The 16,289-nt window shown below is 41.9% G+C and overlaps 1 protein-coding gene across 1 annotated transcript in view; it reads left to right on the forward strand.

Annotated features, from left to right (window-relative positions):
* The first annotated feature begins 226 nt into the window (after window positions 1–226).
* The window catches only part of crocc2 (ciliary rootlet coiled-coil, rootletin family member 2), a 69,292-nt gene continuing 53,229 nt past the window's right edge, over window positions 227–16,289 (forward strand). Inside the window, 9 exon segments of the mRNA XM_056276807.1 lie at window positions 227–394; window positions 991–1,144; window positions 1,346–1,458; window positions 10,807–10,974; window positions 11,100–11,182; window positions 11,617–11,739; window positions 12,920–13,064; window positions 13,561–13,667; window positions 14,216–14,422. Coding sequence (XP_056132782.1) covers window positions 227–394; window positions 991–1,144; window positions 1,346–1,458; window positions 10,807–10,974; window positions 11,100–11,182; window positions 11,617–11,739; window positions 12,920–13,064; window positions 13,561–13,667; window positions 14,216–14,422 — 1,268 coding nt within the window.

The following is a 16,289-nucleotide window of genomic DNA, read 5'->3' on the forward strand; positions in this document are numbered from 1 at the left end:
CGGAAGTCAGTGGACTACAGTTATGCACAGAGCCTATTGGGGAGGGGGAAAAAGGGGGGGCAATACCTCTCACAAATCATTACCTCAGCTGTGTTAAAAAGGGGCCTTTTTTTCGTCACTCAAACTCTCTCTCTCTGTTTGGACTTCTGAAAGACGTGCTGACTAAAGTCAGCCAAATGTCCGCTGTCTGTGTAGCTCCAGACTGATCATTAACCTGTTGGTATCCATGACGCTACAGAAGTCGTCTGGCTCATTGCGTTTCCCCCTGCTATGGAAACCACCAAGCCAGCGTTCTGTTCCTATAGCAACTTCCCGGAAGCGTCTCGTTGCCCTGGTAATCGGGGCTGAGATTTTCACAGACCGCCAGTCACTCCTGAAGTTTGTTCCGAAGATTGTAAGTTTAAAGGAAAATAAATAAATAAAGTGAGATGCCAAGTTGAACCTCTGTGAACAGGTGCAGCAAAGTGCGGCGATAATTAATCTTAAATCCATTTCTAAAATTTAATGACGACGTGAGTTTGCGTTTTGTGTTTGTAAAGGCTACAGTTCACTGAAACACAGCGACAAGTTAATGAAAATATAGCTGGGTCGTTTCTGCAATGAGTTTTCAGGTGGATCAAGATACGAAATCGCCGGGATTGGAGGCGGTAATTCAGGTAAAATTTACGTCTCTCTGCAGTAAACGAGCTTATTTAGTGATGGCTGTGTTTATGATTAAGGGGGGGGGTCGTGATCATTGCCCGTTTTCTAGATTTAATATGTAAACCTATCTGTAAGCCTGTAAACTTAGGTAGGTTAAGTCAAATCCCATCTCTTTGTGGGTGTTTGACGCAGACCTCAAAACAAAATGGTTTGAACAACAATTTAATTCGCGCTAAACGTAGTCATGATTTGGTTAGTTGTCCTTATCCCTTAGCAAAAGTGTACTATGGGTTTTGGATTTGTCTGCAGGAACTAAATGATAAAGTTACGTAAATGGTGTGCATATAGAAACTGGAGGAGTCTCTGCTCAACTGTGAGGACGGTACTGAGGAGGCGGCCATGACACTTGGAGCTGGCAGGCAGGACCCCACCACCACACCACCATCTGTATCCACCTGCATCCACCAGATCATCACCTGCAACCTAACAGAGCGGCCTACTGGTAGGGAAGAGAACCATAGACGGATGGCTATAGTAGATTCCAGCTATACCTACCATTTGCACCTCTTAGCCACTGTTTTGCTATACAGTATGTGAGATCATCCTTCCATCCATCCTCTTTACCCACTTAATCCAATTCAGGATTGTGAGGTGAATGTGAGATTTAGCCTTGATCATTGACATTGTGCCTATCTCCAAACAGATGAAAATTCTGATGTCACTGTATCGGAGGAGAACAGGGAGCTACGGGAGCAACTGTCTCAGCACCAGATCAAAGACCAACTGCTTGCTAAACAGGCAACTCTCACAGACAGGGTAGGAACAACATCGGAAAGCAAGTGGGCCTATGTTTACTCAGTGTTGAAAATGAGGGAAATGTTATTCTACCAGCTAACAATCTATGAAAGTCCAAGTGATTTTATATAAAAATATTGTTTTAACTAGCCAAATTAAGTTAGATATACTCATTCTCTTGTTCTTGTTTTGAGTAGTAGTGTTCAGTGAAAAGCACTTCCTTCGCAGATCATAATTTACTTCCAATATATGTAATGAGTGTACATTGTGGATGATGAGTTGCTTCTCATTCACCATCCCCAAATATTTTTTTCCTGGAAGTTTGCCATTTCTGACTTATGTGTTCTTGAGTAACTAAGGTTAGATAGGAAAATATTGTTGATAATATAAGAGGTTAGTGCAGCACTCAAGGGCCAAGGAGTATGTGATGGATGGTGAAGCTTGTGCACAGCTTTAGTTGGGGCTGAGCTCAAGAAAGTCAGTCACACTACAGCACTGACTGTAAAGGTCCATGCAGTTTTGAAATGGAATATACTTACAGCTAACATTTTTATCGCACTATTTTTTCAAACAGGGAAAGCCCTTTTAGAGTTGTGTAAACATACAGTGGCTTAAAGAAGCAGGTTGAAACTGCTTGTGCTGCTTACTGTATTAACCCAAGTTTGAAGTTATAAAGTGGGTGGAAAAAAGCCATAACAGACATATTTTCATAAACCAATGAATGCTAATTAGCCAGATTTATCCCCATATATATTTTTAGCATATTTTTTCACCTTTAATTGAAATATAAAATAACTGCTTACCAACTGCAATTAGTGTAAGCAGACAATCAATTACATGTGTGTGTGTGTGTGTGTGTGTGTGTGTGTGTGTGTGTGTGTGTGTGTGTGTGTGTGGTAAGATGGTTCATGAAGGGTTTCCTTGTGGTCTGTCCAGGCAGAGTCAGACCCCCTGTGCTGGCGTCTCCCTTCATAGCCCCCCATGGTTGCCCCCCTACACCTAGTGGCTGCTGTTTTTGGGGAAAATTGTGAGGGTCAGTGGCCTCCTCCCCAGAGGCCTTGGAAGAAAAAGCTCATTTTTCATGGCACACAAAGCTGCCATTTGTGATAACACTGCCCTCTTTCTGCTGCTTAAATCTATCTAATGGACTCCCACTGCTTGCTTTACTCCAGGAACTTATTTTAAAATTAATACTATAAATACAACTTAATTAACCTGGCATTTATAAATAGCATATTTATGTCACTGATATTTTTAGAGATGTGGGGGAAAAAAAGGGGGTTAGCATTCAATGTCCACACCGCTGGCTGGTAATGTATGAAGGATGCAGGGCCAGAATAAGCACAAACAGATTTCTGTCCATCTCAAGTTTAGATTTCTCACAGATTTGTCAGTGTGTTATCAGGTAGTGGCACTAAAGTCAAGAGCTTCATCACAAGACTCCTGTTGTGACTTGTCAGCTCCAGTGCCAGCTGCTTTCTCGTCTCCACTCGTGCTGTCAGATGTTTCCCTGCAAAGAAGCATGATTGTTTGGCACCGAGCTGCAATGTTAATGCTGTGTGCTAATCAATGTCCTACAGCAAAATACTGCTTTGGCTGTGGTATGCGCACAGAGTTAGTTTTTTTGGCTAACCCTCTTGCACATTTTACCTTTCTCCTGGATATATAATACTCCCTCAACTTGTATTGCCTGAGGGGTCACAAATCACTGTAGCATATGATCTGCTTAATTTGCCAACCCAATTTTAGGCCCATGTAGAGTGTCCTCGGCTGCTCTTGAGTTAGCCGCCAGACAGTAACCTACACAATATCTCTGACTTGGAACCATGTGTATGCACCATGTTTCCTTACTGAAGTTGTGACTTGTTGTGTTAACAACTAGGCTAGCTGTTGGGGAGTAAGATTGGTTCCAAGGTTTTCAGAACTTTGCAGTCAACTAGTCTCAAAGTATTAGCATTTGCCGATTATCAAAATCTGCTATCCCTGCGGCTATGGTAAGGGTTGACAATGAAAATTACTTTACACAAAGTAACAATAATTTGACTTTAGAATTACCATGTGCATGTACACACACACACACACACACACACACACACACACACACACACACACACACACACACACACGCTCCCATTTATTTGTTTCCTTAGGGATCCAAATCCAAGGCCACTTGCATTGCAATGATGCTGGAGCAGTTTGAGTGTTTGGTGATCTGCTCAAGAGGATTGTGCCATCTTGGTCATCGTTGTGTAAGAAGGAACCACATAAGGAACCACAGTGTATACTGTATCCTGTAAGGCATACCAACAACATAAGTTTGTATTTCAGTATAATTACTTTGAGGCCAATCTACTGTGATTTGGGAAACAGGTTGAAGCTTTGCAGTGAGGTATTTGTTCTTCCAGTGCAGTTTGTCACAGACTACTTACCAAGCTAAACACACGAAAATTAAAAACAGCATATTGTGTATTTGCTTTACTCTGAGTGGCGTTTTACTGATTATCAACTGACATTTATTATTATTTATGTCATAAAACTATTATCAATTGCCTATAGCACAAGAGTATTCACTGAGATGGAAAATTCTGAGTTTTTAACACTGAGATATGTCTTGACATTCTGTTGAATCACTTTATTTGATCAAATTTAAGGATTATTCTGATGGAATGGAACAATGGCTGAATTTAAAAGTATTGTTTTTTAAGTTTGATTGAAAGTCACAGTCTTGAAGATAATAATTGATATTTGACTCTAACTTTCTACACTGAAATTAAACCTTGTATTTACTGGAAGAAAGGGGTCTGTTAAAGGGTCTATGGCTCAAAATCCTTGGAAATCGGTCCTGGGTATGGTGCAGCAACCTTTTTAGGCATTGGCACAGTATATTTATTCCTGGTATCATGTTGGTGTGACACAGCCTCATAGGATCCCATCATTTGCACATTGGATGTGTTGTGGTTGACTTAGCATGACCAATGAAGGTGCATATTTGTGTTCCAGATACACATTTGCAGAAATGATGGCTTTGCATTCTACCAGTAAACTATTCCAACCTATTCTGTGACAAAATTCCACAGTAAAAAGCAACTGCATGTTGTGCAAATGCAGGAATTATATGTAAAATAGTAATAAATAGGAATAATCTAGTCCACCTGCCAATTTTTTTTAGATCGAAACAAAGATGTTGTAGAGGAGCTCAAGCAGGAGTCGTGACAACTTTCTCTTTCGGCTACACAACGTGCACCATTTATTCCTTCCACCATTACAACAACAACAAAAACCCGCACAGCGGAAGTGTATCACTGCAAACCCGAACTGAGAAAACAGCAGCTGTAAACCAATGTTCCTACTAGCTCAATAAGGGGAATTATGTATCCCCATAACCACTAGAATGTGATAATACAGAGGTGATTGTAGAGCAGGATATTGTCTGAAATGCAGAGACATGCTTGGTGTGCATAAAAGACAGCTTTTTAGTGAAAAGCTAGAATCGACTTAATGGTGTTAAAGGAGGTGTTATCACCAATCTCATTAAAGCTTGTCCACCACAGAGTATCTGATGCTTGGGAAGTACAGCTATGTCCCAAATAGCCAACCTTCCTATCTTCACTTACTCCGCCTCCCCCTGATCTGAGAGGGAACCATTTCAGCAATTCTAGTGACGCCTCACCTGGATTCTGTAAGCCTCCCTCTGCATTTCTGTTAAGTCACTCAGTGTGATCTTTGGTGACCCCAGAATATTACTCATGAACCAAGATAAACCTTGTTCCAGTTTGCAGAGCTCAATGGTCCCTAGAGATCGGAAAACAAGTTAGGGTGAATTCTGAACCTCCTGTGTTGCTTTTGGAGCTCTGCCACCATGCATTTTCTCAGGCACACACACATGTATACCCTTCTCCTTGAAAACCTAGTGATGGGCTGCACAGTGCTATTTATGAATATTGATGAATATTTGGTTGGAGAAAGATTAACTCATGCTGGGAGATTTCTGACTCCGACTGCTATTTGCCATTGCCCATGGAGATGTTGATTCTTCTGGGCGTTTTTGCATCAGGTCCCTGTCAAATGTAGCTGGAGTAGATATTGTCAGATTACTGGGGATTGTGTTACTGTACCCCTCGCCTTTCTGCCCCTTCTGTTTTCAGTTTGTTTTTCCTGCCTGCATAAACCCATTCATTTATAATACAGCTTAAATGGAGTACCGCCATAGAGTCTGACTCTCATCATTCACAAAGCTGCAAAAAAAAAAAAAAAAAAATCAATGGCTCTCCACAAAAATATGCTCAAAAGTCCGTCTCTGCACAGCATGAATGATGAAAGTAGCCCAGTAAACCTTTTGCCATATTTAATAATATGGTACTGATGTTACCTGCTGTTGACATCAGGCATCAAATATACTTTTAACCACTCCTTTGCCGCATGTAAGAACCAGCTAATCAGAGGCAAATTCTTGAAAAGGTAGAGTGGATGTAATTTTGTTAAGGCTGTGCTGTGCATGAAGCCACTGAGTTTATCGTAAGGCCATTGAATTCAGTGAGGCTGGTCTAGCACTTTACACTATATACATTTGGTGCATTATGTAGATGTTACTCTGTATGCCATCGCAGTTAACCCTCCCCGTAAACAAGAGGGACACAACAGGGAAACATGCTTACAGAGACCCCCCTCTCACCCATCCATCCACTCACCACCACCTCCATTCTCTCTGTTTGTTATCGCACGTTGTGTAATTACCCTCAGTGACGATACATAAGCAGCTTTCACAATCAGCTGGGGCTCTTTCACAGAGTAAGCGCTCAGGGGGTTATGGGAGGGGAAGGGGGGTGGGTAAGTTGTTGAAGTAGGATAGTAAGTTTTGGGCAGTGGGGGGGGCGTGGGGGGGGGACATCCGCTCCAGCTGTGTTTAGGAATCTGACAGATAATGCACTCCATTAATTCCCTTTATTAAGCCTCTGGGTCCAGGCCAAGCCAGGGAAAACGATTGCAGCTGTAACCCTTCACATGCTGGCTGGACTGTGCACACAGGCCAGATGTCGTCCTGGGTGAGGAGAGGGAGAGGAAGAGAGAGAATTAGAGAGAGGGGGGTGGGGGGAGCATGTGGATCTGTCGCTGGTTGTGGATGGAATCATTCCTCCGAGTAACTGAAGGACTTGTTGACCTGCAATACCAAATATCTAGGGTGTGGAGTGAATTAACATCCTCCAAAATAACATTAAAGCTGTGTCACAAAACCTTGTCAAAGGATCAGATTAATCAATGAATTCTAAATACTAAACTGTTGAGACATGCCATTAAGGGAATACCATAACCATAACTTGGTATCCAAAATGGACTGGAATTTAATCAACCACATGGACATGGCAGCAAACTTTGGCCCAAACACAAAAACCCTTCAGAGGGGCCTTGAAAATGATTCTCTTGTTGCTTGTTGGCAGATGAATCAAAGCAAGATTATCCCTTGATGTTGTTTGAAATATTTATCAAAAGAGACAATACAAGGAGTGGCACAAATCATAAATATCAAGCAATATAAAACACTAATTCAAAACACATTTTAAAAGTCTGAAAAAGCCTTTTACATTTGAAACATAAGCAGGACTTAAGAAATGGTGTGTGTGTATTTGTGTGTGGAGGGGTGGGATGTGTGTGTGTGTGTGTGTCGGTGTGTGTGTGTGTGTGTGGAGGGGTGGGATGTGTGTGTGTGTGTGGGGGGGGGCACAGCAACCATATGGAGGCATAAAACATTCCATGAGAAGAGGGCTGTTTTTGTATAAACTTCATATTGACCATTGTTGCAAAATGGCAGTAGATGACCTCAAAAAGCAGGCCTTCATCGGGATAGGACTCAGCCCACTTTAGGGGGCCATTGAGGCTGCTCCAGAGTGAGTGTACTCAGAGGCAGATCGTAAATAGCAAGGGTCTACATTGTGCACACTCTTGGGCCCCAGTAAGCGCTATAAGCCCCTGAGTTAGGGCAGATGGAGAAGTGGGGATACTTTCCTCTCTTTTTTGTTCCTTTACAGTCACCAATGGATGGGTGTGTTGTGAAGAACAATGAGTTCAAACTCTCTTGGCGGTGCGGGTGATGAGATTTAATGATGCGAGCAGACCAAGGGTGGAGATGTTGGTGGTGTGGGGGAGTTTAGTGCAGAGGTGGGGGAGGGGGTCTCCACAACAGACTATTATGGCGCCCTCTTGGGAGCTTCCTCCATGGAGCATAGCTAATCCAGAGCAGCCCCCGGCCTCCTGCTTTACAGCTGACTAGGGAGAAATCACTAAAAAAAGCCTTCTCTCTCTGGTGTGTGGAGCATGGGCTCTGGCATGAAGCCCACATAGTGTAGCTATGTATGAAACTGGCCAAACACACCCTTCCTATCAGGGCAGGTTGTCAGACACCTGGTCACTGAGTGCACAGAAAGGCTGACTGGGCAGAGGTTGGAGTCCATGGCAGTGGCCATTGATGGTGGAATGACTTGGTGTTCTTCACCAAACCATAGATGCTCCATCACTACAATGCCAGAGATAATGTCATTCTTGGACAGTTTGCTCACACAGAAATGTAATGAGCCAATGATTTGTGTAATTTGCGTGACTCTCCAGCTGTAGGAAAGGTGTGTTTTCTCTGCAAGGCGTGTTATCTGATCTTGTTCATCCCCAGAAAACCCACACTTGTAGAATTTAGTAGATTCAAACTTTCTAGTTAAAAGGAGAAAAGAGCCATGGCTGTCTTCCAGATGAGAGTGTGTGGTACAATAGTGCCCTCAGTGGAAGTGTGCATGATGGCTCCCTCTAGGGCAAGAGTGTTATCAGTGGCAAATATGTGGCGATAACTTGGGCTGAGATATTAGTTTCTTGTGGGGGAAAAAAACAACAAAAAAACAGCCGTCTCACAGGAGAGGAAATGAACTGTTGCAATTTGTGAATGAAATGTAATAGATACAATACAATTTGTCATACAGTTTGGTGGCAGTAAGAACTTTTGTTCTGTTATTTTCCTTCTTATGCATCAAAACAGGACATTTCCATTTGTGAGGTTGAATAAAAATTCAGTCTTGCATGTAAGTCAAATCCAAGGTATTATTCCTTTCTTAATGTTTCCCAAGAGGACGCGAGTAACTTGTTCTCTCTTTACCTTCCCTCCAAAGTTGTAGCACCATGAGCTATTTCTGCATGGCTCCAAAAGTAGAGTGTAGAATTGTTCACATGTTGTAATAAACTATAAATGTCATGGGCAAGGTGGGTTTAAGAAGTGTACATTTTTGGTAGCACATAGTAATTGCAGCAGTTGCGCCAGAATACTTGAAAAGATACATAATCAGTAATGCTCCACATACAGCTGTTTCCAGAAGTCCCTTTAAACACAGCTGCTGCTGTTTCCCTTGTGTTTCAAACCCCTCCACCCAAGGTCGTTCCTCCCCTCTCAGTCCCTAAAACTGTCACCTCAACAATGGGCAGTAAAAGAGGCTTTTGTGTTCTCCAGGTCGTCAAACAAAAACTCTAAAAGCTCAGAGCCAAGTACAAGATAGCCCGTATTCATAGTTTGTAGTGTAAAAGTCTGAATAGGTATTTGAAAATGTGTTAATAATGCTGCTGAGGCGGCTGGATGCGGTGTTTAACAGTGAGACTATTGTCCTGGTGTTCTTGGAGCCTGCTGGAGAGATTAAGCACCCAGTGAAGAGATGAGGTACAGAGGAGAGGTGGGGGGGATTGCAGGCTTGATTTTGAGGGGCTTGGGTGGTGGTTTGAAGAGTGTTACAGACAAGGGGGCTCCTTTGCTCTCCTTCTTTTCCCCTCTGTTTTAAATGAGAAGTCGGCAGGGGTAGTTGGAGGCACGCAGTGTGTTGTAGCGCTTTAGGGCCATGTGGTTTGTGTTAGTGAGGACAGGGTGTCTGGCACCAGGATGGAGAGTGGGTGGTGTAGAGGGAGTTTAGGTTGTGTGAGGTTGAGAGGTTACAGGACATTTGGATTTCAGATATGGGAGAGGATATGAGATTCCAGAATGAGAAAGACCAGTCCGTTTGTGTATCTTTGTGTTTGCATGCATTTGCTGTAGGGGTTCCTTTTTATTTCCCTTATGTATAAACAATGCAAACATTGCACAGATAAACAAGACACACAGATAAACAAGACACACACTCACTCACAGACAAACATACTTGTGTTGTGTACTTGGGCATTCATTAGACTACCATTCATTCTGGAACCCGTAACCCCTAACCCTGACTTTAAGTGTTACTGGTGCATGTCCGTCCCTCACCCTTTTAAGATCTGACAGGGTTCGTACAAGTGCAGCAGGATATTTTATTGTGAGGGCATTTGGATCCCAAAATCCAAATGTACAGTACTTTGCACAGACCCAATAACAAAAATATGACAGTACCACTGAAATTAACTTCACAATCCCCTCCCTGAATTCAGAACATGGCAGAAAAAAAACATTAACATAACTTTTAAAAGACACTAAACTCAGCTAAAAATCTGTAAAAAATTATATACTTACATTTAAGCAACTCACAAGTTTAAGCCTTTATTTGAAACTTTGATGGTGTCATTATGAAGAACTGTGGCTTGAGCTTATAAATTGCTTAACACATTCATTACAATTGAATCTTAGAGTATACAGAACTCTTTTGAGTTGATACCACCATTATTCGTGTAGATAGCTTGCATATAGTTGTCAATAAATTACCATGAATGATTGGCAGTTTATTTACAACATGAGTGAACCCGAGCTCAAAACAGATACTCAGAACTTTTTTTTTGGGGGGGGGGGGTTTACAGCTGACCTGTACAAAAAGTGAAATGCTTGCTAATTTCAGAAATCATTTTGATTACATAGAATTAGCACATCTACATGTGTTAACCCGCACTAGTGAGATTAATTTTATGTGGTGATTGAAAGAACAATGATTATGTTTAAAAGGCGCATAGATCTTTGACCTCCTGTAGTGATATCTGCAACTGTCATTCATATTTCATCATGGCAATATAAATGTTTTGGGGTGGAATTATGAAGGTAGACATGATAAATGCCCTATGACTAATATTTTGGACATATTTGACATACTTTGTAATACTTCAAGGTGCATCACTAGTCTACTTATCTACATACATGAACATATATTTGTGAGTCATCTGTACAATACACAAAGTGAAAACATACATTAAATGTTATCCTAATGAAAATGAAATATGACCTATTATGGGTGATAAAAAAAATCATTATTAGATTTTCAAGGACTCCTGTGCATCATCTTGTCTGTGCATGAATTATAGTACCCAGAACCACAATGTGTACTTTAATAAAACTGGTTGCACACAGTAATGTTGCTGACATTGCTAAAGGTAATTTGTTGCTGCCCTGTTCAGCTGGAGCAGATGCTAATGATGCAGTCAGCAGTGGACTTTGACCGGGACAATGTGTCAGTGGACTACCTACAGTTGCAGAACGAGCAGAGGGCCTACAGGCTCAAACTGCAGGCCTATCAGGAGGGGCAGCAGAGACAGGCTCAACTTGTTCAGAAGCTGCAGACCAAGGTAACCAGATGTAAAGAAGAGTTTGGGCTGTATTACACAACAGTTGAAGTATTGTTATAGTAATGTATGTTGTTTTGTTAGGAAATTCATCTAGGATAAATTGCATGTTGTTTGTTTTATATCAGGTTCTGCAGTATAAGAGAAGGTGTGGTGAACTTGAAGAACAGGTGCTGGAAAAAGCCTCAGAATTGGAAAAGGTGAGACTGCTGTTAAGTCCTAGGATCCTTCAGTATCAATAGTGTAAGCAGATCTCTTTTAGCTGTTTTCTGGTTCATAACTGTACAGAGTTTCAAAAGAGCAGTATAGCTCCCTGAATATATTTGTTTCTCTGACATAGATGGTGGTAATAGTAGATATCTCATAGTAATAGTGGATATCTCACAATTAGTGAGCAGTGAATCTCTCTCAGTCTACTAATGGTTGAGAGGGACACACATTTAGCACGTACTGCAAAGTACTGCTGCAAATGCATAACACTCCATTGTTGAATGCAATTAAAGGCAATTATACCATTTGTAAGTGACAGAAAATCTACATGTACTTTCATGTCCCAAATAAGCATTACCCTGGTACTTAAATGTATTCTGAGAAGTTTCATGTAAATGCAACTGTATGCTAAGGGGTTGTGTTTATGCTCATAAGTGGTGTTTTTTGTGCTCAGCTGCAGGCCCACCTGGACTCAGCCCAGCGTCACCAACAGATAGAACATGATCTAAATATGGCTGTCCAAAGCATGTCTGCTCAGCTAGAGGAGGAGCAGAAAAGGTGAGCAATGTGTACCATGCAATTCACATGTAGGTCAGTAGAGTATCCACAATACCCAGTAACAAAGAAGCTTCAGCAGGCTCTGTTGTGTCAAGCAATACACACTCAAGCATTGAAGGAAAAAATGTTCAAACTTTGAAAGCCAAACCCCCGAAAACTCACATCAGCAGGGAGTCTCTATTTGGATCCAAACTCAGAGCAATAAATTCATGGAAATGAGAATGATAAGCCTGTTAGAAATGTGCTCCTGTTTCTCTTTTTCTGTTTCTTGTTGAGCAGCCGAAAGTAAACTGAAATGTTTCTGAGAAATGTGTGGAGGAGAGATATTCCCAGCAGTTCTCTGGGCTGTCCCTCTTGTTTTTCCATGCCCAGGCTGCAAGGAGAGGGCTGGGGGGAAAGCAGGCCCTGGCCTTGGTAGATAATCTCAGCATCCAATTTGTCATAGTTAATTAGTGGGACTGCATTGGCTTTCCTCTCCAAAGCATTTTAACGATGCCTCGCACTAAGCAGTGGCCCGACCTCTGCAGCTGATGCCAGCTTTTAAAGCCCTGTGATTTATGGAGCTATGGAGCTCTAATTGAAATAGTTATGGCAGAAACCGAACTGTTTGCCAAAGTCTGATCATTTTTACAACCTAGGAGCACTGCTTACTGTAAAGTTACCAAACGCTATCCCCAAAAGCACTTCTTCCCAATGTCACATAGAGACTCTATCTGGAATACTTTGAAATGAGCTGTAATTCATGTAAATTTCTAAAATTAATCCTCACTTTTCCCTGTTTCTTTAAGCACAGTGTCATACATTTAAATTCTGGTTTGGCACCTTTTCAAACAGATAGCTGAACACAGAGTGCTGGAAGGGTTTGCTGTGACAGAGCGTGTATGGAGCGTGAGAATGATGTAAACATTTTTGTAAATGACTCTACAAGCAAATCTGGTTGAAATTAAGACTGAGTTGACACAGACTTTATAAAACTGTCACACATGTTCACCCTGTAAGCATGGCTGGCAAGGGTGGATCAAAAGCTAGGATTATGAGGCCCTAAATGTAAGAATGATATAGTGGCAGCATGAATGGAGGGGTTTGGGTGCTGTAGGAGGGTGTCATGATAGTAGTGTTTGTTAGATGAGGGGTGCCAAGGTGACACTATCCCCAGTGCGGCAAGCCTTGTTTTTCCCAGGTGTGCCAGCCTCAGGCAAGTCAACTCCCTGCTGCGGGAGCAACTCAAGCAGATGGGCACAGTTAACCAGGGGTTGATGGAGAGCTTGCGGAAGGCCCGCAGAGACGTGGAGCTGAGTGATAGCCGTCTGCGCAGAGAGCAAGAGGTGAGAGGAACCGCAAAAATGAGGAGGTTGCGAAGGAAAAACAATACACAGTGTGAAAACAGAACTTGGGTCAATCCCTCGCTGCACAGATTGTGCAATTAAACTCACGTTGAGTTCACATCGGGTAGGAATTCCATTCATAGCCTGGTTTGTCAATTCACTCTCACTCGTTGTTCATTTTATTGCTGTGATTCTTGAACTGTTGTTTCCTGTGAAAACATTCCAACTGCTCAGAGGAAGGAATTTTTTTTTTTTGCACAATGCATACAATTTGGCATGAATGCTGTAAATGAGCTACATCTGTTGATACAGGGAATTCCAATTGTTTGTATGGGTTCCAATGGCTGTTGAAGAGTGTCAGCATTGTAACTGTTTGGGATCACAATAAAGTGAGATGTGCCACAGTTTGCTGTGCTGAACCTATAGATTCAGCCCTGAAAGACCAACCCACCCCCCCACCAAATTCTAGCCCCCTTCTTCCTCGTCTCCCTCCTAGACATGTGCCTCCCGGGTGGGTCGCGAGCAAGCCCGTGTCAGAGCACTGTGGCGCCAAGCTGCCTCCCTGCGGAGCACTTTTACCCAGCTAAGGACTTTCACTGACAGGTGAGTATGGCACTCAGCCAGAATACCTCCAGCAACCAGGGATTCCTTGAGCACTCACAACTGTCTCACCCTAAACCCTCCAGCCACAGCTGTCTATCCCAGCCAAGGATCAAAGTGGAGTGGGTCGAAAAGGGTCGCCCGCTCCCTGGCTTATTGTTTCCTCACTGGGGGGGACACATGGTTAAAGGTGCTTCTGTTCCTTGTTGGAGTCATCCAACTTATGAGACTTGGCTTTTACCATGATGAACCCCTACAAGCAGCACTGCAATGTAATTTGCTATAACAGTGATTACTCAGCTCATAGACAGTCATGATTATGTCAAAGGCTTTAACTCAAATCGGAGACACTTCAAAGCGATCCCCAATTCTGGAGTTTAATTATTCCAGGCTTCCATCCTGTTCAAATACAAACAGACTGTTTTCTAATCAGTCTGATGGCCCATAACTGTACAAGCGAAAACAACATGTCCTGTGTCTTTACCTTTTCTGATCTTTAATGAGGTCTGTCACATGCTCTAAACCTTGACGGTTATTTCTATTGTCTACAGGATTCTTTCTGATATGTGTGGGGAGTGGGTAGCCACCAGCTGCCAACTGCACATTGTCTGCACAAACCTAGAGACCAGGGTAACTCAGGACAGCGCCTCCACTGGTATGGAGATGTCAGTGCTGGAAACGCAACTGCGAGGCAAACTTAGGGAGGCCAGGCAGCACCAGGGCCGCTGGGACGCAGAGAAAGTTGAACTCAACTCTAGGTAAGGTCAACTCCTCCTGTATATGTTCACAAGAAATTTACTTCCTGTGTGGTTCAGTCATGCTGCCTTGTAGAAGACAGTAGAAGCATGAAAAGAACAATTCAAATGGAGAAAGACAAATTTGATCCTGTACATGGAACCCCAGAACTTCACTGCTGTACTCTGACAATTAAAAACACTGCAGATAGGGATAATTTTCAGTGTGCTACTTGCATAGTGCTACTAGGCCTATATGCAGGGCTGCTGCTAGTCATTTGGTTGCCCTAGGTGTAATTGCTTTGCGGTGCCCCCCCCCCCGTGTGGTGGTCCACAAACTACCAGCCACACCCCCACCCCCACAAACCCCCCAGGGAAAAGAAAAAAAACACACCACATATTTGTATAAATATTTGTATTGGTAAGAAAATATGGCACAGAAATATTTGAAAGTGCAATCTTATTCAATAAATACAAACACTGAAATATATGTAATTATCAATGTTGCAACTGTGGTTAAAACTAAATAAATACAAATAAGAAAAACAGAACTGTTCAAATATTCACACAAAGCAGAAGAAAACTTACACAACTTCACAAACACTGCAAAAGACAGTATATATTGCACTACAGAACAGGCATTTCCAGCAGTTGCAGGAAGCTCTTCACAAACTTTGTAAAGTCAGTATATATTGCACTATAGAACAGTTAAAACAACAACAACAACAACAACAACAACAATAAAAACAACACACACTCACACACAAGTGCAACCTTCTTCATTAACATAAACCAAATAATTATATTTTAATTATCAATGTTGCTACTGTTGATACAATTAAATTAATATAAATACAAATAAGAAAACAGAACTATACAATTAGTCACACAAAACATAAGTTACAAAGCTTCAAAAAACACTGCAAAAGATAGTAGGCCTATATATTGCACTACAGAACAGGCATTTTCAGCAGCTGCAGGAAGCGCTACAGACGCACACGTCCGCATTTCCTGTCTGAAAAATCGTTAATTAAGTCATCATATGACAGCTTCTGAGTGAATTCTGCATTGATGCTGATGACAGCAAGACCGCTTAGACGTTCCTGTCCCATTGATGAACGCAGGTATGTTTTAATGAGCTTACGTTTTGAAAAACTTGGCTCAGCAGAGGCAACTGTAACTGGGAGGGTTAATGCAATGCATAGAGCAATCCAGAGATTTGGATAGACCTCTTGAAGTTGGTTGTCATGAAGAAATATGAGCATCCCTGACAAAGAAATCGGTTTTACACAGCCAATTAGCAATCTCTGAACGCTGGTCCATCTGTCATGTCAGATCTGATTACAAGTAGCCTACGATGTCCACAAGGTATTCCTGTGTTAAGAGGCTACAATCTGATTCTCTCAAACGGCCTTACACCATCATAATGGGACTTGCAAACGCCATATTTTGAAATAAATATGCTAAACTTGGGTAAATGCTTTGCTAAAGACAGATGGATCTGGCATGCTAATGATTGGTTTGAAGCAAGGGGTATTGACACATGATGAATAGGTAACTATTACAGAGAAAAACGTATTCATGTATTTCAGAATGAACCGTCATCTATTGCTGAAAATCTGCACCTAGTAATGCAACTGCTAGCTTCTCTTAAATATACTGCTCAAAAAAATAAAGGGAACACCTAAAAACACAATATAGACCTCGATGAATGAAATATTTCAGCTGAAAATCTTTATTTATTAGACAGAGGAATGTGTTTAGAGCAAAATAACCTAAGAATGATCAATGGAAATCAAAATCATTAGCCCATTAAGGTCTGGATTCAGAATCATACTCAAAATCAAAGTGGAAAATGAGAACATAGGCTGATCCAACTTCTGTGGAAATT

Source organism: Lampris incognitus, chromosome 3 (assembly GCF_029633865.1).
Source record: "Lampris incognitus isolate fLamInc1 chromosome 3, fLamInc1.hap2, whole genome shotgun sequence".
Classification (NCBI taxonomy): domain Eukaryota; kingdom Metazoa; phylum Chordata; class Actinopteri; order Lampriformes; family Lampridae; genus Lampris; species Lampris incognitus.